This window comes from Anolis carolinensis, chromosome 5 (assembly GCF_035594765.1).
Source record: "Anolis carolinensis isolate JA03-04 chromosome 5, rAnoCar3.1.pri, whole genome shotgun sequence".
Classification (NCBI taxonomy): domain Eukaryota; kingdom Metazoa; phylum Chordata; class Lepidosauria; order Squamata; family Dactyloidae; genus Anolis; species Anolis carolinensis.
Window position 1 is genome coordinate 142,148,867 of NC_085845.1, and position 23,367 is coordinate 142,172,233.

The 23,367-nt window shown below is 41.4% G+C and overlaps 1 protein-coding gene across 1 annotated transcript in view; it reads right to left on the minus strand.

The window, feature by feature from the left end:
* Positions 1 to 19,295: 19,295 nt before the first annotated feature.
* Positions 19,296 to 23,367, minus strand: part of znf277 (zinc finger protein 277) — a 54,486-nt gene continuing 50,414 nt past the window's right edge. Inside the window, exon 12 of the mRNA XM_003221203.4 lies at positions 19,296 to 22,535. Coding sequence (XP_003221251.3) covers positions 22,337 to 22,535 — 199 coding nt within the window. The 3' untranslated portion in view covers positions 19,296 to 22,336. The remainder of the gene's footprint in view (positions 22,536 to 23,367) is intronic.

Below are 23,367 nucleotides of genomic sequence, written 5' to 3' on the forward strand. Positions count from 1 at the left end.
TGGCCCACTAACTCTAACAGGCTCCTCTGGTAACACTTGCTTATTTAACCCTTTTAGTGCTTTGCTCACATTTTTGTAATTAATAATACCTAGTTAACTTTTAATATTTCCGACAAATCTCAAAGGTGTGTGTGTGCATATTTGCATATCTTCAGCTCACCTGTCAACCTATGGAGTTTCCGTGATTTTCAAAGGGGTTTTCTTAAGGCATAAATATGCAAGCTATAGCACATTTCCCCCAATATTTAAGATTTGTTTTCCCCCTGCTAGAGTTGATTTATTCTACTCAGAGTATTATATTTCTGTTCTTGAGATCAAGTAGTCTCTTAAAGATTCTGATTATGTCATTTATTTTGCCGTTTCCAGCATAACAAATCAATGTTTCCACTGTGACGGTCATAATCTCTTATAATTTGACAATGGAGCTGTACTTATTTGGTTATAATAAAGAATTAAGATTACACAGAGCAGAAAGAACTAAGCTATGCTTATATCGGTAAATAATTCACAATATTATTAATGTTGTATTGGCAATTTAAATATTTAGTCAAAAGCACCATCCCTGATAAATACTTAAACCTGGAAATCATAGCTGGGTCAGCAATCCTCTATATGTTTACTATGAATTGAATGTAGAGGAATTCTTTTTTTGTGTGAGTAGGATTGCATGTAGGCCACTGATTTGTTCTAAATCACTAACTCCCAACATTTGATATAGGTAAGAAAAATATTCTTGCATATAATTAAAGGACTTACTATCTGTGCACTTACTGTAATTGCTCAGTATTGACATCTTACAACTCACTACGTGAATTGATAGTTTGCAATTAAGTAATAAACAGGTTTACATGAATGACCCTATAGGTAAAACCATGGTCCAGTCATCCATCAACAGATGTCATTCTCTCTTAACATACATTATTGCTTATAGAACTCAAGATATTGCAGTGGTATACACAAAAGACTTTCTTTTGTATTGTATAGGATGCCTTAATGTGAGGCTACCAGTTTTACTAGCAGCCATGAAACTTAAGTACCTAAAAGTATCTTCAATTCCTTTGTAAACTGAATTTTCGCCTAGGATCCTTTTACAAGCAGAAAGAGGGGATATGCATTTTAAACAATAAATAAATGAAAATGTCCATCCCATTGGGCCAAATGCAGAATATCACCATCATTTTAAACATAATGAGACTGCTTCCCAATTCACTCCTCAAAGAAAGATAATATGCTTCCATGCTTCCATTACAGCCTGCAGAGAATTTAATTTAGTCTCCTGTGTATCAGCTACCTGATGAGGGATTTCAAAAATTTCTGCAGCAATCTCCAGCTGTGATCCTGTTTCAGTAAAGAAAAAAAAACTAGAATCATTTTCATGAAGAAATTAAGTTGTAATGATTGTGTGCATTTTCATTATAATATCCAGTTTTCCTGCAGGAACAGGCAGTGAATTCAGCATTCCCACTCATACCCTCAATCTAGCAGAGGCGAAATATGCTTCTACAGTTAATGCAGGTACACATCCTTTAGGAGCTTTGCTTTGTTTTGTATTTAGAAATGGTCCAGAGACTTAAATACAAGCACTAGAGGAGCAGTATTGACATGAGTTAATACCTCCCTTTCAGTGGATCTGTTTCTGGCCCTACTTCAAAATGCTTCTTTTGGCTTTCAAAGGAATTTATCACTTTGTAATGGGAGTCCAAGACATTTTGGGCATGTTTACACACGCAACTTACACTGGAGTATCCCATAGTGGGATACTCAATACTCAAGCCTTGAAAAGATGATGATGATGATGATGATGATGATGATTATATTTGAAACACAACAAGATGAGTCCACAGCAGACACTCTGCTGGCTGTTGAATTGGATCACACGTCGGACACTTCCCAAGTGTCTAGGACTGTGTGATGTATCCGCAAATAATGCAAGCAAATCCCAGTAAGGTGGCTTTCTGCAGCTGGCAGATGGTAATTTTGTCAGCGCTGATTGTGTTTAAGTGCAGGCCAAGGCCTTTAGGCACTGCACCCAGTGTGCCGATCACCACTGGGACCACCTTGACTGGCTTGTGCCAGAGTCTTTGTAGTTCGATCTTTAAATCCTCATATTGTGTCAACTTTTCCAGTTGTTTCTCCTCAATCCTGCCGTCACCTGGGATTGCGACATCAACAATCCATACTTTGTTTTTTAACATGATCGTGAGGTCAGGAGTATTGTGCTCCAAAACCCTGTCTGTCTGAATTCGGAAGTCCCAGAGTAGCTTGACATGTTCATTCTCTGTAACTTTTTCCGGCTTGTGATCCCACCAGTTCTTTGTCACAGGCAGATGGTATTTGTGGCACAAGTTCCAATGAATCATCTGAGCAACGGTGTTATGCCTCTGCTTGTAGTCTGGCTTTGCGACCTTCTTGCAGCAGCTGAGGACGTGATCTATTGTTTCATCTGCTTCCTTGTAGAGTCTACATTTGGGATCTGTTGTCGACTTTTCAATTTTGGCTTTGATGGCATTGGTTCTAATGGCTTGTTCTTGGGCTGCCAGAATCAGGCCCTCCGTCTCCTTTTTCAAAGTTCCATTTGTGAGCCACAGCCATGTTTTTTCTTTGTCAATTTGACTCTCAATTTTTCCCAGGAACTGTCCATGGAGAGCCTTTTTTTTGCCAATTTTCTCTTCTGCTCTGGATTGTGTTTTTACGGTATTCACTCTTTGTATTTTGAACTTGAAGCAGTTAACTACTGTTGACTTCCCTCATTTTTGGTTCTTGACCCCCCCCCCCCATTGGGTGCTGCTTTTTTGTTGGCGGGGGGCTTAGCTGCTTCTATGATGTTGAGAGCTGTGCTGGCGGTAGTGTAAACTACCAGCAGGTTCAACCAAGCCAGAGTGGTCTCAACTGAGAAGTAGAACTAAGTGCACCCAACCCATTTAAATATGGTGAAACAAACTCTAAAGAAGTCTATACTGGCTTGGTCGTCATCCAGGATAATAACGACCACTACGAGTGCTATTCTTGGGCACTCGTCGACAAGTGGGCTACAGGAAACAGGACCCATTGCTGAGCAACCAGGGCATGGGCTTGTAGGGCAACTGGAATAATAATAATAATAATAATAATAATAATAATAATAATAATAATAATAATAATTATTATTATTATTATTATTATTATTATTATTATTTTATTATGACACAGCAAACAAGATAGATATGCTGGATTTCATATCACAAAATCACAAGTCGAACACTTCCCAAGTGTCTAGGACTGTGTGATGTATTTTCGGATGATGCGCGCAGATCCCAGCAGGGTGGCCTTTTGCAGCTGGCAGATCGTAATTTTGTCAATGTCTATTGTTTCCAAATGCCAGCTGAGATCTTTTGGCACGGCACCTAATGTGCCCATCACCACCGGGACCACCTGCACTGGTTTCTGCCAGAGTCTTTGAAGTTCAATCTTGAGGTTCAAATAGCGGCTGTGTTTTTCCTGTTGTTTTTCGTCAATGCGACTGTCACCTGGGATGGCGACATCAATGAGCCAAACGTTTTTCTTTTCCACAACTGTGATGTCTGGTGTGTTGTGTTCCAGAACTTTGTCAGTCTGGATTCGAAAGTCCCACAGTATTTTTGCATGCTCATTCTCCAATACTTTTGCAGGTTTGTGATCCCACCAGTTCTTTGCTGCTGGGAGGTGGTATTTGAGGCATAAGTTCCAATGAATAATAATAATAATAATAATTATTATTATTATTATTATTATTATTATTATTATTATTATTATTATACTCTGGATCAGTTCAGGGAAGTCTGTGCAGTCAGCCTCCAAACTGGCTTGGCAACAGGAGAGAAGAATGCCTGCCTAGCATGCTACCAAACCAGCCTGGCGGTGAGAGGGAGCCCAGTAGTGCCAAATCCACTACTTATCATCACAGTCCCATTCTCGTAGTAGCATTACATCACTGTGGGGATGGGGAGAGGAATTAGTGATGTGTGGAACAAGGTTTTGGGGAGGTGATCTGTGCCAGGGAGTAGCCTTATTTAATAACGATTAGGCTGATTATTCCCAACAAGTGGTTCTTTTCCAGTGTGAAATTTAAATTTTCTGGCATGTTTAGTTTTTTTTTTAATGAAGGTAAGTGTGTATACTTCTATATCATTATTAGAACACTCCTGCTTAGAAGGAAAAATGTATATTTGCATGCATGATGGGGGAAGGAAGCAAAATGGTAAAAAAAAACAAAACACTATGTAACACAATCTTTGTTACTGGGTTATAAATGTCATTTCCTAATTGGTTCTATCATAACATGGGAAAATGTATTAAATTGCAAAAATGTTTTTTTTTCAGGACACCCTGCAGCACATTTTGCTATAGGTTTTCAATGAATATTCCATATAGTCTCAACCAATTCAATATAGTTTGTGGCAGTCACAAAAATGACGTTTCTGGAGTATAACAACTACTTTCAAAGTAAGTGCTGCAAAATGAAACAGGAAATAACACTTTCAAACCAAGGACAGAAAATGTTCCGAATTTTCTTACATTGTGTAATGTGAAAAAATGGAAATGTAGACTTTTGCCTTACACCGAAGTGATTTTGCCAGGGGGAAATAGGTCGGTGTGAAATTACTGGTGGTTGTCGCTCATTGCAAGTGCTGACATTGGCAGAAGTACCAAAGTCATTGGGGAGAGGAATATGTTATGGGAGAGGAACATACTATAGACCAGTGATTCCCAAAGTGGGCGCTACTGCCCCCTGGTGGGTGTTGCAGCAATCCAGAGGGGTGGTGATGGCACCTATTAGGAGATGGGGTGGGGCCCAGGGGAGGGGCGGGGCCTCTTCCGAAGTGCTGGAGACAGGGCTGAGCCCCAGAGGCGCCTGTCAGGACACAGGGGCCGGAGCTAGAGGAGTGGGCATGGCTTCTTCCCAAGAGCCCGAGACAGGGCTGAGAATCTATACCTCTCCTGAGGCGCTTGTTTGGACACAGAGGGCAGAACTAGTGAAAGGGACAGGGCCTCCTTCCAAGAGCCTGAGACAGGGCTGAGCCTCTATACCTCTCCTGAGAGGACTTTTAGGATTAAAGGGAAGGGTAGGGGCAGGGGCGGAGCCTCTTCCCAAGAGCACAAGACATGGATGAGCCTCTGTATGCCTCCCCTGAGGTGCTTGTTAGAACACGGGGACGGGGTATAGAAGTTCAGCCCCTTCAGGCACTTGGGAAGAGGCCCTGCCCCCTCCTCTAGCCCCACCCCGTGTCCTGGCAGGCGCCGCAGGACAGGGATAGAAGCTCAGCCCTGCCTCAGAGCTCATAACTCCGCCCATCCCAGTCCTGGCCACCCATTTATGGCCCCGCCCCCTCCCCCTCCCCCTCCCAGCCCTGCATCTTGGACTAGGGGAGAGGCTCAGCCCTGCCCTCTTGAGCCACGCCCACCCCCTCTAAGCCACGCCCCCTTTCCAGGGGCGCTGAGTAATATTTTTTCTGGAAAGGGGGCGGAAGGCCAAATAAGTTTAGGAACCACTGCTATAGACCTATAAAATTCCTAGGACGGTATTCTGTCTTGGAATTTTCTGTGTCTTCCGGTGTGATCCTATGGTAATGTCTCATGGAAGCATGCCAGAGAATCACTCAGAGGGCCTTGAAAATTCCTGGAGAAGACATATATTATTGATGAAATGGCACATACAAGTCCCCCGGATCATAATATCCTGTTTTATGCCTCTGGCCCTAGTTTAAAATTGGTGTGTTGCTATGCTGTTTCTGTTTTCTTTTTTACAGCAACTCATGTTTTTGTTGTTTTGAATTCTATTTATTGATTGTTTGATGGTTTTCCTTGTTAATCATACGAGGTGTATCTGCTTGATACAATTACATTTCAAAATAGTTTACAAGCTAAAAACATAATGTAGTTTAACATCAATATAAAATGTAATAAATATTTTCAAACCTCTCAAGAATAATACAGAAAACAAAATAATTATGATGTGCTGGGAAAGGCTATGTATCCAGTAATAGGTTTTAAGCAGCTGTTTAAGAATGCAGCCCCAGCTGATCAATGAATCTGGCAGGAGGGACCCTAAAGAACCATGAAGCGTGAAGTGCTGGTGCGAGTTGCTAAAGATGTCCTGCCTTTCTTCGCCTCTCTTTGCTTCCCTGGAGAAAAAACACAGGAGAACACAATGTTCAAAGAGAAAAACCATCAAAAGAAGTAAATGGTGAAACCAGACTTGAAAAGAAAACGCCAGGGAAAACAAGAAGCTGGCGAAGAGCCTTGTTTCAATAGAAGGGCCGAACAAACAGCTCTCTAGTTTGTTCCCCTTTCTCACTTGTTTTCCTAAGTAGCTTTTGGACTCAGGAAGCCTGTTTTGTGAAACAACGTAGGTTCAAGGCAAATGGTATACATGGTGCTTCTCATTTGCAAGCACGATTACAGGAACAGCTAAACTGGTGCAGCAAACAATTAGCCGCATAATTGAAGCCGAGGATTTTATTTATTTTCTTGCATCCAGTGTATCCAGCCCACGGGTTCTAAAGCAATTGTAATGACTACATCTTTAAATGCAAAAGCAGACGTTCTGTTTTAGCCTGTTTTCATTCACTCACTTTTGAAAAAGGAAAATCCAGAAAATGTATTTTCCAATGACCCACTATATTCCATTGCATTGTCTTCTGTGTTGTTTTGTATTTTTTTTACACATCTTTGCACTTCAAGTAAAGGGATTTCTTAGTTCCTCTGCTATATACCTAGCTGTATGTAAATTTGCCTGACATGACAGATCACATGGATTCTGGTGATAATTGCACTGGATATTATTTGCTACAAATTTAGAGTTTTTCAGTGAACAAGCCAACAGAACAACTTGTCTATTCATATATTCAGCTGAATTCATGTTGTTGGCAATTTTGCTTTCTTGAACAAACTTCTGTTCTTGATCCATCTGGCTGGAGATGCACCTGTGAGATTAATAAACCTCCGTCTCTGCAATGTGTACCATCCCTGTTTGCTTTGTAGCAGAGCATAATTTGGTACCCACTGTGCCTATGCCTTGTGCAGGATATCAGAGACCCATCTGGTGATATAGGAATAAGGATTTCTGTTCTTTAATTTCGGCAGCGGGGAGGATAACGGGGCAGCGTGAAATGGACACAGAATGCAAAAACACAAAGGGAATGGACTATTATTAATCATAGCTGTATGGGCACAAGCATACATACAGAAATTGCAATCCAGGAATTCATATAAATTACATAAAAAACAGATTGTAAAATATCCCTTTTCTAATGAAATTTAGTTTATTTTTGAGGACATTTTCTTGGATATGATAATGAGCTGGGAATAGTGTTTTTGTTGCCACGTTGTTCCCCTTATTTTTGCCTCCCATGATCCCCACTAGAGCTTTTTACTCTGTAATAGTTGATGGAGCAGTAATGTGACTACAGATGGAAGCAAAATGAATCTGTTTCCCCCTCATTTAGAATCCTGACCCCTTCTTGAAATCTTCCTTCAGTTTCCAAATTACTAGCATTAGAGTGAAATACTGAGAAGCACACAGTATTCCCTTGCTAATTTTGCCTTTCTCTTCTCTTCGGATGTCTAAACAAACGGCCCTCCACACTTGTGGGTTTGACTTTTGCAGATTTGATTATCCACTAAAATGATTATAATAATCTATATATATAAAAGGGTAATGAAATTTCGGCCTAGGACAAAACAACAAAACTACACATTCCAGAAACACTAAACTTGGCAGCACAACCCCTCATCCATGCCTCTACGTTCATTCAACAAAAATAAAAGAAAAATAAAGTCCTAATTAGAGGGAGGGGAATAATTGTTTTTATCCAATTGCTGCCAGTTAGAAGGCTAAGTTCCGCCCACTTGGTCTCCTAGCAACCCACTCAGCCCAGGGGACAGGCAGAGTTAGGCCTCACTTAGGCCTCTTCCACACTGCCTATAAGATACAGATTATCTGATTTTAACTGGATTATATAGCAATGTAGACTCAAGGCCCTTCCATACAGCTATATAACCCATTTATAATCTTATTTTATCTGCTTTGAACTGGATTATCTTGACTATTTCCCATACCACCATACTTCGCCACAGCAACGCGTGGCCAGGCACAGCTAGTAATAACTATTTTTGTATCCCGCCATCATCTCCCCGAAGGGACTCAAGCAGAACCAAGCACAATAAAACAGAGTCAACCAAATAAAAACACATTTAAAAACACAAATAAAATGTTATCTCTAGGAATCTCTAGGTGACTTTATAGTCAACTTCTATTTTTGGCAGGTTTTTCACTTTCCTATGTCATTTGAACCAGGGAATATGAAAGGGTGACAGCATTTCTAAATGATCAGATGAAGTTTTAAGTTATAGAAATTTTTGATATTTTGATAAAAAATTATAGAGTTGGGCCAAAAGTAACAAAATGAATTTCAAACTAACAAAATGAAAGGACAAATGTAAAATACTACACTTTGGTAAAAAAATAAAAATGAAATGCACACATACAGGATGGGTGATGCCTGGCCTGAAAACAGTACATGTGAAAAAGCTTGGAATCTTATTGGACCACAAGTTAAACATGAGCCAACAGGGTGATGCAGCAGCTAAAAAAGGCAATGGGATTTGGGGCTGCATCAAAAGGAGTATAGTGTCTAGAGATCAAGGGGCATAATGGTGCTTCTCTATTCTGATTTTGTTAGCCCTCACCTGGAATACTACAGTAGAGTCTCACTTACCCAACACTCACTTATCCAACGTTCTGGATTATCCAACGTATTTTTGTAGTCAATGTTTTCAATATATCATGATATTTTGGTGCTAAATTCGTAAATACAGTAATTATTACATAGCATTAATGTGTAATGAACTACTCTTTCTGTCAAATTTGTTGTATAACACGATGTTTTGATGCTTAATTTGTAAAATCATAACCTATTTTGATGTTTAATAGGCTTTTTCTTAATCTCTCCTTATTATCCAACATATTCACTTATCCAACATTCTGCCGGCCCATTTATGTTGGATAAGTGAGACTCTACTGTATGTTCAGTTCTGGGCCCCCAGTTTAAGAGAGATATTGACAAGTCACAATGTGTCCAGAAGAGAGAGACTAAAATGATCAAAGGTCTGGAGACTAGAGGTTTGCGTGAAAATTTTTCCTTTGTTTCCTTTGTGCTGTCATTTTGTTTTGACCGTTCGCTTACACAAAACGAATGGCAACAGAAACGGCGGAAAAAGCAGCCTAAAGACAGACCCCAAAGCAGCCTAAAGACAGAAAAAGAAGAAGTAAACGTCTTCTGATTTCCTGGCTGCAGTCTGCGTCTGCAGTAATCTTCACACTTTGAAATAAAAAGTCTGTCACTGCCTCCGCATTTTCTTCTTCTATTTGCCAGTTAACAATCAGTCTGGTTGCCATAATCGTGGTTTTCTTGATGTTTAACTGCAACCTAGCTTTTGCACTTTCTTCTTTCATCTTGGTGATAAGGCTCCTCAGCTCCTCCTCGCTTTCAGCCATCAAAGTAGTATCATCTGCATATTTAAGGTTAATGTTTCTTCCAGCAATTTTAACTCCAGCCTTGGATTCATCAAGCCCCTACATGGTTTCACTCATGGCATCATTGAAGCACCCAAGCTTCAGCACCGCGACAAAGTAACAATCCTTTAGGGCTTTATAGGTCAAAACCAGCATATCAGCATATCAGCAGCCAGTGGAGCTAGCTTAATGGGGAGTGGTGCGCTCCCTGTATGCCGCCCCAGTTATTAATCTGGCTGCCGCCCGTTGTACTAATTTGAGCTTCCGGGCCATCTTCAAAGGCAACCCCATGTAGAGAGCATTGCAGTAGTCCAGACGGGATGTAACCAGAGCGTGGACCACCGTGGCCAAGTCAGACTTCCCAAGGTACGGGCGCAGCTGGCGCACAAGTCTTAGTTGTGCAAATGCTCCCCTGGCCACTGCTGAGACCTGGGGTTCCAGGCTCTGTGATGAGTCCAGGAGAACACCCAGACAGCGAACCTGCAGGAAGGACAAATGGCACCATTTCTAAATAAGAAAAACAGTGAATAAAATGCCTTTCAAAATTTATTGGGGAAAATAATTAACTTTCTTTCTTCATGAGACTGCAAAGATATCTGGAAATGTAGCTCAGAGGGTGCATCTACACTATAGAATTAACACAGTTTGACAGCACTTTAGCTGTCATGAATCAATGCTATAAAAAGATAGGAGATGCCAATTTGCAAAACCTTTAGCCTTCCCTGCCAAAAAAAAGGCTGGTGTTTCACCTAACAGCAACTTCTAGGATTTCATAGCTTTGAGTCATGGTAGTTAAAGTGGTGTCTAGATGCACCCAAAGACGTTCCCACTCTCCTTCACTGCCAGTTTCAGTTACACAAGCATGGAGATGTTTCGAGAGAGCTGTCTATTTAACAATAAGTCCTATATTACAGACACCATGTTCTTTGCATCGAAGAATATTGTATGTACTGTAGGGACCCCAAGGGAAACTGTAAGACACAGAGCTACCTCTGCATTTAGGCATCCATCCTGGAGTTCGGCCAGTAAAGGTTGAAATTTTTCACATAACAATGGTGCCATTTTGTGTTATTGTGCCTTCTTCTTCAGCTCAGCTGAGAACAAGTGCTATTTGCTTTTCTACTCCTAGAATGGTTGCTACCTGTAAGGATTTCACCGGGGGGATAGCTGAAACAACAGGGATGCTTTAATACATGTTGCTACCAAGGCCAAGAGTAAAATCATTCTCTTTTTGATGTACAAAAGCCAACTTCAATGTAACAGGCCAATTTAGGGAGTTCAGAACAGGCCATGCAACACAATATGGTCTCTTCTCCAGATCTTACTACTATATCTCTTTGCTCAAGAGTGGCTCCAGCTCAGCTTTTACCACTGGTCCACCTAAAATCAGTGGCTACTTTGGGTTGCTGTGAGTTTTCCAGGCTGTATGGCCATGTTCCAGAACCATTCTCTCCTTATGTTTCGCCCACATCTATGGCAGGCATCCTCAGAAGTTGTGAGGTCTCTGAGGATACCTGCCATAGATGTGGGCAAAACATCAGGAGATAATGCTTCTGGAACATGGCCACACAGCTCCGAAAACTCACAGCAACCCAGTGATTCCGGCAATGAAAGCCTTTGACAACACAGTGGCTACTTTGACTCCCGTTTTCCAGCAATGGCCATGGGTCTCCCAATTACTTGATTTTTCATTTCCTCTCCTATCTCTTTTTCATCATGTCTGCTAATTTGTAAGCCCATATTTTAAATGTCACAAAAGGTAACAGAGACATTCCAACAAATAAGCTCCAGAATCTGTCACTAATATAGAGAATGGGAACAGTTACAAACTCTTATCTAACTACTTACCTAAGTGGATTTGAAACCACTGTTTATAGCAGAATAGTCCGATCTCCCCCCCCCCTCTCTCCTCTCTCTCTCTCTCTCTCTCTCTCTCTCTCTCTCTCTCTCTCTCTCTCTATATATATATATATATATATATATATATATATATATATATATGCCACTAAAGGTGTTTGGTGTTCATTCATGCATTTTTCCCATTCTGAGACTGCATCTTGTATCAAAGACACCAGAGCGGGAAATGAATCTACTCATTGCAAAGGTTTGGCACCTGTGCTGTTAAAGTGTTGTTAAGACATTCCAGTTTCCTGCTTTGGCCATATTTATGTTTTAGCTGTATTTATGCACCTTCACCTGGGACTTACACCTGAAGAAAGTGGCAAAAGTCCAGTGGATTTCCATGGAAACAAGCTCGGGAGTTTTCTGAGTAAATGGTCTGCCATGTCCCTATTTACTCTTTCTAGCACTAGTGTAAAATATGAGTCTTCAGAGGGAATAGCTGCTTGGTGCCAGCTCTTTTGTTGAAAAACCACCCAAATTTTTGCTAGCACCTTGCTCTTGACAGTCACTTTTAAGGAGTAAGAAAAAATATGCCCATGAAAAGTAAAGGCATGCATTGACTGCAATCTTTTTGTAAGGAGCTATTTATAATTTGCCATTTGAAGGTACTGTATTTAAATGTTTCCATTTGGGGAGTCTTGGAAGCTAAATAACATTTCCTGTCTCAATATCCCTTTTAATTTTTCATGTCTAGGCTGCAGAGTTTAGCAGAAACACTCTCTCCCCTTCTATGGTTTGGGGGCTTCTGCCAGTGTGTTAAATGACAGCAATTGATGCCGAAAACCTGTGACACAATGCCGGCATTCAAGGAAGAGAGTTTCCTGCAACTTGTCACAGGTGCCAAAAGCTATTTTTTAAACTGGAACAAATGCGAACATCCCCCAAAGGTTGCCTGAAGTTCATTAATCAGGAAATAACAGCCCGCTGACAGGCAGTTGCACGACAATTTCTTTGTAACTGCTCAGTAATTACTCACTGGGTTTCTGGAAGTTGCCATCAATTTGTCACAAGCCAGCTGCCTCCGGCCACAATGGTACACATATCTGCACAGTAAGTAAGTGGATCACTGTACGGCGACAGTGATGGGACTACAGGGGTTTTCATGATAGGATTGGGATTAACCAACATGTTTTCTGCAATGCACCAAGAAGCACCTGCAATGGGAACTCTCAAACGCTAAGATCATAATACATCATTCAGGTGAAGGAAATGGACATAACGTTGATTGACTTCAGACTGACCAAACTGCATATTTCACTTTTCACAATGTTGCTTTTTCAAAAAGGCAACCAAATGAATTTTGCAAACACCGGGCTGTGGCGCAGGCTGGATAGCAAGCCAGCTGCATCAAATCACTGACCAAGAGGTCATGAGTTCGAGGCCAGCCCGGTGCCTGCGTCTTGTCTCTGTCTCTGTTCTATGTTATGGCATTGAATGTTTGCCTTTATGTGTGCAATGTGATCCGCCCTGAGTCCCCTTCGGGGTGAGAAGGGCGGAATATAAATGCTGTAAATAAATAAAATAAATAAGACTTGGAAGTAATGTATTAAAATGAATGTATTAAGTATGTGATAATAACCTAAGCCTTGAGCCATGAGCCATGGTGGTTAATAATAATAATAATAATAATAATAATAATAATAATAATAATAATAATAATAATAGGATTGTTGTATGTCTTTCGGGCTGTGTGGCCATGTTCCAGAAGTATTCTCTCCTTAGGAGAGACATAAGGAGAGAATACTTCTGGAACATGGCCACACAGTCCAAAAGACATACAACAACTCTGTGATCCCAGCCATGAAAGCCTTCGACAACACAATAATAATAATAATAATAATAATAATAATAATAATAATAATAATAATAATACAGTAGAGTTCCGGTTATCCAAGATAAACGGGCAGGCCCATTCTTTGATAACCAAAACTGACGGATAGCGGGGAAGGTCCTCTAGGGAGGGAGGGAAGCAGGCTCCAGAGGAATTTCAAGAAGTTCCAATGGAAGATTTTTCACCTTTGAGGAGCACAAAGGCTCTCACCAGCTGCTCTGAGGTGGCGGACGGCAGGGCAGGCTCCATGCAGAAGAGGGCATGGAGCTTCAAGGAGGCCCGAGAGGAAGCCGCCACCGCCGCTGTGCTCATGGGTGCCTCTGCTTCCCCCTCCGCTGCCTTCTCCTCCTTCGCATCTTCCAGCCGGAGGAAGAGAGAGAGAAGTCCTCCTCCCTCTCCTCTCCATCTCCTTCTCTCGAGCTGAGGTGGTGGTGGCTTCCTCTCAGGTCTCCTTGCAGCTCTGTGCCCTCTTCTGCATGGAGCCCACCTTGCCGTCCGCCACCTCTGAGCAGCTGTTTGGAGCCTTTGAGCTCCTCAAAGGTGAGAAATCTTCCATTGGAACTTCTTGGAACTTCCTCTGGAGCCTGCCTCCCCCCCCCGAGGCACCTTCCCCCCGCTGCCTAGCCAAGCGCCCGCACCTCGGATAATGCGACTCTTGGTTAATTGGAACTCAGTTAACTAGAACTCTACTGTAATAATAATAATCCAGCATATATATATCTTGTTTGCTGTGTCATACAATGTCTTTGTGTCAGCAATAATAATAATACTTATTATTAAGCAGAGTAAGTTCTGGTTAGTACTTGGATCGAAGACTGGTAATGAATACCAGGTGCTGTAGGCTACTGCTTCTTAAATTGTGAATCCTGACATTAAATGGGGTCTCCTTAGTTCAATGTTGGCATCGCAAAAAAAAAAAAATTGGCAACAGTAAAAGTTTACTGAATGCCACCTAGTGGCTGTTTTAGACATTTACAGGAATCTAGTAGAAAGCAATTTATCCAGGCAGCCTTTTGAGAATACCTTCCATTTGAAGATCCTGCTTCCAAAAACAGATATTAGAGAAAATAATAATAATAATACCACCACTTGCAGCAACAACAATAATAATAATTTTATATTTTCTTACAGTCAGCTAGGAGCTGGCTGACAATAGCAACAGAGACAACTTTGCCTGACTTCCCCTGAGGCCATGTGGAAACCAAGAATGCCATGGACTACTATGTCTTTTTACTCTTATTGATGTAGCTCTCTCTTTTTCTTTTTCCTTGTGTCAGAATTTGCTCCATTTTGTGGTCATCTTTAATTTTAATTAGGGATGACTAATATCCAGATCGGGTTTCACACCATTCTATTCATATCATCTTAATCTCCATGTTTGAGTTCACGCCTTTAGGTTTGTGGCCTTTTCATTTCCTGCTATGTATTTGAACTTAAAATTTATCACTTATCTCTCTGAAATGAGTTTCTTTTGAAAGCCCGATATTACAGAGTCCCATATTCCCCTCGTGTACACATCCAGAGTAATTTGTGCTTTCAGTGCTTTCAAATATTTTGCCTCCTGAAACTGAATTAATGTTGGTTGAAGTTATATCAAACTGAAATAGTTTTGAGAACCCATTAGCCTTTTTTTGGATATAGTTGTCAATAGAGTTGATAGCACGGTTGAAGCTATATGTGGATTTAACATGTTATAAACATATAATAATACTTTTCCAGCATACTCAATCATGTCTAATCAGACCCATAAAATTGAGAATTACTTCCCATACTTCAGATAACTTAGTAAATATAGATGAGACATGATTTTGAGATAATCAGATATAAGCAAATTTTGCATTGCAAAAATGCTGAGAATTGTATTTAAATAAAATCTGAAAGGCTGTATGATCCCTACCTTTGATTACCTCCACAATTTACAAAACTGACTCATTAATAACTCACTTACATTTCATTCTAGACTTTATTTCCTCTGTCATGCCATTGGACTGCTTGACTTTTTTTTCCTGTGCCTCCAAACAGGACTTATCAGCTTTGCAAGGACTGCCTGGATCGTCTTAAAATGAGATTGCATGCCTGAAGGCAACTGGTATGCAGGGCCGGCCCCACTAATGAGGCACCTGACGCCGCCGCCTCGGGCGCAGGCCCGGGGGGGCGCCGTCAGGCTGGGCGGGAGGCGGGGCACCGCCCTGACGGTGCCCTGCCTCCCGCCCAGTGCGCCCTGGCCTGTCTGGCCTGCTAGAAAAGGCCAGACGGGCGAGCGGGAGTAGCGTGGGAGGCGGGGCCAGCTCTGACGCCGCTCCCCCCCCCCGCCCAGCGTGCCTTGGCCCTGCCTCCCACGCAGCGTGGGAGGCGGGGCCAAGGCACGCTGGGCGGGGGGGGGGGGAGCGGCGTCAGAGCTGGCCCCGCCTCCCACGCTACCCCCGCTCGCCCGTCTGGCCTTTTGTAGCAGGCCAGACTCAGCGGAGGTTTCTCCAGGCTGCGATTGCGGCCTGGAGGAACCTCCGCTGAGTCTGGCCTGCTACAAAAGGCCAGACGGGCGAGCGGGGGTAACGTGGGAGGCGGGGCCAGCTCTGACGCCGCCCCCCCCGCCCAGCGTGCCCTGGCCCGCCTCCCACGTTGCGTGGGAGGCGGGGCCAGGGCACGGGGGGCGGGGCCAACTCTGGCCCCGCCCCCTCACTATTCGCCCTGGCCCCGCCTCCCACGCAGCGTGGGAGGCGGGGCCAGGGCACGCTGGGCGGGGCCAGGGCGCCGGTGGCGGGGGCGCTTTTCAGCACCCCCGCTTTACATCAAAAAATATCTCCGGCCGGCCCTGCTGGTATGTGAGTGTGCTGGAAATTTCTCACTGAAATAAAATACATCATCCCTTACATTTGAGTTTGATGCTGTACTGGTCCCAAATTCCAGTCACACAAAATGATTTTCCTGAAGTCAACTTCAGACATTAAAGGGCAAAGTCATTCTTACCAGAGTGGTCCAACCATTCAGCAAAGTGAGACATTTGCCTAAGGCAGCAGATTTTGGGCATCATGGAAGGACAGAGAGCAAACCATTTCTTTAGTTTCTTTTTTTTATAACGCATAGGACAATATTTTTATCGTTATCAGATGGAAAAGGTGTGTGGGGGATTTACTACCTCAAATGCCAAACAAGAACAATTTTAATGCCTTGGTGGAATATGTACTTTCACTTGAGTGGGTTTGGTTAGGCAATAAAATGTTTTTGGGTTGACCTACACTGATATATTACTTTGAGCATCTCCAAAAATGAATATATGATATTTTCCCCTACTGTGTCTTTGAGATTCTTTCTTTGTAATAGTCTGCTTTATAGACTCAAGAAGCTCTCAAAATCTATTGGGAAGGATGCATATCTAGGTGTTTTCTTAATGTTAATTTCGACTCATATGATACCTCTGTCCCCTCCATTTTCATATTTTTGTCAAAAGCAGCACATTGATGTGGTTAAATTCTACATTGCAGGTTCTCTCTGCAATGGGGATCCTGAAAAAAAACCCTCACTTTTCTTAACTATCTGAAAACTTTTTTTTTTTTTAGAAACAAGAGAAGTTGACAAGGAGACTAGCCCGCTTCTCCTCCACACATGCCCTGGTTTAACTTTTTTAAAAACACAACCACTACAAAATATGTTGTCGAAAGCTTTCATGGCCGGGATCACAGGGTTGTTGTATGTCTTTCGGGCTGTGTGGCCATGTTCCAGAAGTATTCTCTCCTGACGTTTCGCCCACATCTATGGCAGGCATCCTCAGAGGTTGTGAGATATCATCCATACCTCACAACCTCTGAGGATGCCTGCCATAGATGTGGGCGAAACATCAGGAGAGAATACTTCTGGAACATGGCCACACAGCCCGAAAGACATACAACAACACTACAAAATGGGCTGTTGTTGATATTGTCTGCTTCCATGTCATTTCCCATTTATGCTCCCCATAACAAGCATATCATAGGATTTCCTTGGCAAGATATTTCTCCTTGCTCTCAAAAATAGCTTCAACTAAGGATAATGTGTGTCATCTGAATGAATGCCTGGAGGTAATGGGCTGGATGAAGAAAAACAAAGCAAAACTGAATCCAGACAAAACAGAGGTGCTTGCCATCAAGGGTCCTAATCTGAGGGTGGAGGTGTGTCAACCAGTTCTGGATGGAGTTATACTCTCCCTGAAAGACTATGTTTGCAGCTTGGGAATGCTCCTGGATTTGTCTCTCCAAATGTCAGCCCAGGTAGATGTGATGGTTAGGAGTGCACTCCGTACTACCAGCTTCGGCTGATATTCCAGCTGTGCCCCTTCTTAGATTTAGAGGACCTAAATATGGTAGTGCACACACTGGTAACCTCAAGATTGGACTTCTGAAATGCGCTTTACATTGAGGTACCTTTGTACCGAGTTCGGAAACTCCAATTGGTTCAAAATATGGCAATCAGATTGGCTACAGCAGTGGTTCTTAACCTGTGGTTTGAGAACTGGCTGGGATTACTGGGAATTGTAGGCCAAAACAGACTCACAGGTTGAGTACCACTGGGTTACAGGAATATCTAGGAGTGAACATATTACACTTAACCTAAAGTCACTCCAATGGCTGCCAATTAGTTTTTGGGCAAAGTACAAGCCTTGTTCCTGTACTACAAGGTGTTAGTTTTGACTTTTAAAGCCCTACATGGTTTGGGTCCAGGTTATCTAAAGGATCACCTTCTCCTGTACAAATCTGTCCTGAACACTGAGGTCCTCTGGGGGCCAGTTACTCCAACCAGCAGAACCTGAATGGCAACTGTCACCCAGAGGACATTTTCAGTGGCCGCCCCAAGACTATGGAATGACCTGCCGGAAGAGCTCTGATAGCTAATTGAGCTATCAGAGTTTTAAAACGATCTAAAGACCTACCCAGCCAGTTTTTAAGCATGCATGTTAAATGTGTGTCCTTTGTTTTATCTCTGTTTTGTGTATTTTACTATGTATTTTATAGAAATAACTTTTAATATGCATCTTTTATAGAAATGCATTTTAATTTATGTATTTGTGGTACCTTTACAACTTTTATGTGTTTGAATTATTCTGTCCTGCCTCGAGCCATGAGGAGAGGTGGATAAGAAATAACATTATTAAAATTTGTTCAGAAGGGGTTGCCTTTGCCTTCCTCAGGCAGACAGTGTGACTTGCCCAAAGTTATCCAGCATGTTTCCATTCAAATCCCAGACTCCAGAGTCAAAGACTGGATCTACACTGCCATATAATGAATGCGGTTTCAGAATGCAGATTAACTGCATTGAACTGGATTATATGAGCCTACACTGCATTATAATCTAATTCAATGCAGTTAATCTGCATTCTGAAATTGCATTATATGGCAGTGTAAATCCATCCATAGTCATACACTCAAACTACTATAACCACACTGGCTAGCTCATGAATAAAACTATACCTAAACTCTGCTACAGAGGCGGAAATTATCTAATGTCCATATGATGGCAGGATTCTTCATTTCTTTCCATATTCTTGGTTGTCCCTGGTGTCAAATGTTTTGGGCCACCATCTGCCACCTTAGTCCTCTGAGGCAGAAGATAGGGCAGATCAACTGGAGCTCGCTCAGCCTATGCTTGATGTACAGAATGATGTGCAGAAATAAAATGTTTATATATCAAAAAAAATGTACAGAAAACAGATATTTTTGCCCAAATGAGAATTTCAAACAATGTTATTGGTTGATCATTTTCTCAATTTTTTCAAGTGTTCATTCATGCGTTCTCAGTTAAAATAAGCATTCTTTATATCTGTGCTATCTTAGCCACTACTCAAAAATGATTAGAAAACTTTGAGTCCAGACTTGCCTGCAGTTGTGTTCAGGACAGATCATTCTGTGGTTTTTACTACCTTCTGTGGCATGTACCTCAGCTAATGAAGTACATGTATTCCCGGGATGTTACTTCTTTAACAGATAAATTAGTACCAAAGGTTGAAATAATATGGAAAGAATATGGATGGAATCTTATAACACAAAAAGACTGGTTCAATATATTTCACCAAAGTTTTTATTCAGAACTAACAGTACGGTTAGTATGTACACATGGAATAAAACAACCAGGTCACATAAGACTTGCACAAGTAGACTAAAGCCTTTTGAACTTCCCACAGGTAGTCTCCAAATTAGAAACAACATAAGTTCTGTAGGTTTGTTCTTGAGTTGAATTGGTATGTAAATCAAAACAGGTACATTTTTAACTCCAAATAGATAGATAGATAATATGAATGCTTTGTATTGCATAGGGAAGTGTGGTGCTTGTTTTTGCTGTCGGTGTCCCTGTTCAGAAGATTTCACCTCCCTTTCTCTCCATGATCACTGGATTTTGAAAAAATCGGTTTGTTATGGAAACAAAGATTGGTGATACAGCTTCAGTGGAGACCCATTTTCCCCATGATAACTCTTCCAGGAGTGAATTTCTCTTCCAAGGGGTAGATTTCTCTCACTTCCTGTTGTCTCACCCCATGTTCTTAACTATGAGTCATTTGTAAGTTGGATGTTTGTAACTCAGGGACTGCTTGGACTTTCTACAGACCATTTAAATGTTAAAAGTCTTTGTCAGAGGCGTTATTAACTGGATAGTATGGATGCAAGAAAGGATGTTCTTGGTTGCCTGTCATGGAATGCCCTTATAAAGAGAGCCTAGTTTGGCTTTACTGAGATGCAATAAAACAAAGCTATTAACTGGAAATTAAAAAAATGAAAAAAACCAGTTATTATAGACTGAAAGGGACTGAATTGTTCTCTTTCTACTGACAGGCAACTGACCTCATTAATTGTGAAAAGGATGCTATATATTGACTTACAATTTCCATGCTTTTATTAATTACATGTTTTAATTGTATTTGCACTATTTATGAAAGAAGGTAAGATATAAATCAGATAACAACATAGATTAAAACTAATACACACACATATATATATAGGTCAATAATCAGCACCTAGATTAATACAATACCCAATTCTAAATCTCAGCCCAGTCAAGAAGTAGTCAGGTGGCCTTACTATTTCTTAGCCTTAGCCACTCATCTCTCTTCTCCTTGCAAACAAATTAAGTTCACTTGGGCAGGAATATGAAATTGCCCAGGCAAAGGCTAATGCGCAAACTGTTCTCTTAACAAAATCATGTACTTGAAGCAGAGCGCTAACCATTCTGAAATAGTAGGTGAATTCCCATTCCCTTGCTCAGCAGTGCTATTCTGTGACATATATAATGTTGCCCTTCTCACTGTTCAGTCTCGTCCAGGATTCCTTCATTTTTAATTTTATTTGCTGGCTGATGAATTGCTTTGATTGGCAAGTTTCTGTCATCTCAGTTCAGTACATGGCCTCCAGACACCCTTAAGCTAGTTCTTCTTTCCTTCCTTTCTCCATCTTATTCCATGCTCTCAAACTGCTTTCTTTTCAGCTCTTTTGCCTACTGCCTTTCCCAGCAACATTCCTATGATTGTTATTTCCAAATCTTTTCTTTGCAGCAGTCCTCACACTATTATTACCATATTTTTCTGAGTGCGTTATTGCCAAATCCTTTTGTTTTCAGCATGCCTACAAGTCACTTGTTAATTTGTAGCGACCCTGTGAATTTCATAAGGTGTTTGTAGCAAGGAACACTCAAGGTGGCTTTGCCAGTTCTTTCCTTGGAAATATAGCATATAGTATCTGAAAGTCACTGGCTGTCTCCCACCCAAATACTAGCCAGAGCCAACCCTGCTTTGCTTCCAAGATGAGAAGGGATCTGGAGCATTTAGGTCCTTTTGCTGTAATGTTTCAGCCTTTTCACCTATCCTTTTTTAATGACCTCCCATCCTGTGAACCCTAAACGTTCTTCTCTCTCCCTCTACATTTCAGTGCCCCAGATCAAGGTGTCACTTATGCTGTGAAGGCACTTATTCTCCTAATTCAAATTGTAATTGGTTTATCACATCATAGTCCTTGCCAGCATGATTTCTGCATCCAAGGAAGGGAAGGAAGCACAAAGCAGCAGCTCACATCACAAACACTGTGCTAACAAGTTATTAGCTGGCCTACAGGAGCATTCAATGTTGAGTTTAGTCTCCACATGAATAATTCACTGCTTTTTTCCTCATAAATATTACATTGACTTTAAACAAGAGATTTGATCTGAATGGAAACTGAAGGCCCATTCTCTTAAACTGATTCCAAGCAATGGCACAGACAAAGATGAGAAGGCAGGCTATTATGGCAACCCCTGCAGTTGTTTCTAATAATTGTGGTTGTGTACCTTCAGGTCATTCCAAGTTATGTCAACCCAAAGGCAAATCTTTTATGGGATCTTAATAAGATTTGTTAAGAGGGGGGTTGCCTTTGCTTCCCTCTGAAGCTGAGAAAATGGGACTTGTCCAAGCCTCATGGCTGGGCAACAGTTTGAACCTGAGGTCTCCATAATAATAGTCCAACACTCAAACTGCTACCATGCTTACTCTGGTTCTATGAGTAACTAAACAAATTATGAATATATTTAGCGCTATCACTGCCATACTATTTTTGTTCTCCTAGGTTTAAGCTTAAACAAATGAATTTTGGACCAGGTAGTCTCTGATGGGCTGTAGGAAGACATGGAACCTCTCTGTGCCATGTGTGTATCATGAGGAGTAAGGGCAACAGGGACATTCCTATAGTATACTGGGATTTTAGGCAGCCTTGGAGCTGTAGAATTCAAAGCCCTCTTTTTCTTCTTTGTCCAGATCTGGAACTAGTGTCGTGATTGAGCAGGAAAAGTGAAAAGAAAAATACTCCCGTATCTTCCACCCTAGGAGGTGCAACTGGGATTTCTCCACCTCCTATGACTGCTCCTTGAGTATGCATGAATAGAACTCTTTAAGTGCAGAAAAATAAACAAACAAAACAAAAAAGGAAGATTGTCCCCTCTCAAAATGCTGATTTTTATTTGAGTCCCCTTCTAAAGGAATTTGTTTTATTATAGTCACTGACTCAAATTACACTGGTAAATTACCAAATCAGTTTTCCACTGCTGGAAGGTAATTGTTTCCATATTAAAAAGAGAAAATACACTCAACTTCCAGGTCCTTCATTATTCATCACCTCACGAAGAAGCTGATTTAACACACTGCTCTGTTTCAAAGCCTCTATGTTAGAAACGTCCTCACTAATGACAGGGATATCCTCTTTTGGCTTCTCAGATGACAGTTCATCCTCACTGTCCGAAAGTGTACAGAGGAGAGTATCGTTTTCATAGGTAGGAAAATAATACCTAAAACAGAGGAAGAGAAATATAATCCCTGATCAGTCAAAGGCTTTCTTTCTGTACATACCAAGCACAGGAATTTCACTGCTTCCCCATCACTTGGTCTAGTTACATTTTTAGATTGCAATTCCCAGACTACTCCAGCTAGCAAATTTATGAGAACTGTAATACTCAAAAGTATTTTTTCAAGCTTTGCTCATGATACAATTCTACATCGATGGAACCCTTACAACTGTATCTGGCTTTCCAATTGAGTTCTGTTAGCCTGATCACGCTTATCACAGCAAACCTACAGAACAACACATCCACTGGTCCACACTGGTATCGCCTTCAGGCCCAAGTACTTAAACAGGGAAGGATCTTGAGGGGAAAGAAGGCACAATGACAGGATCCAAGAGTATGAAATGTGATGCCTGCTAGGAAAGATCTGTCACATATGCCTATGTATGTTTGGGCATTTCCTTCTTCCATCCGTAATGATCAAAGCCCTCACTGGACTTATTTTTGCCACAATTTTTGCCTTCTTTCCATAGCTATTTGTGGCTGGTGGAAAGCTGGGGAGACTGGAAAAGCTATGTCTCTAAATTTGATGCAGAATGCCAAGATCTTTGTAGGACCCTAGGCAATCTTAATGTAAGATACCATCAGTATGAATGTTGCTGCAGGGACACAGTACTTCGACAATCTATCTATCTATCTATCTATCTATCTATCTATCTATCTATCTATCTATCTATCTATCTATCTATCTATCTATCTATCCATGACACCCAATGAATTTCCATGGAGGAAGACTGTAGCAGTTCAACTGTGAGTCTGTGTGGGGTTCAGATGAGAC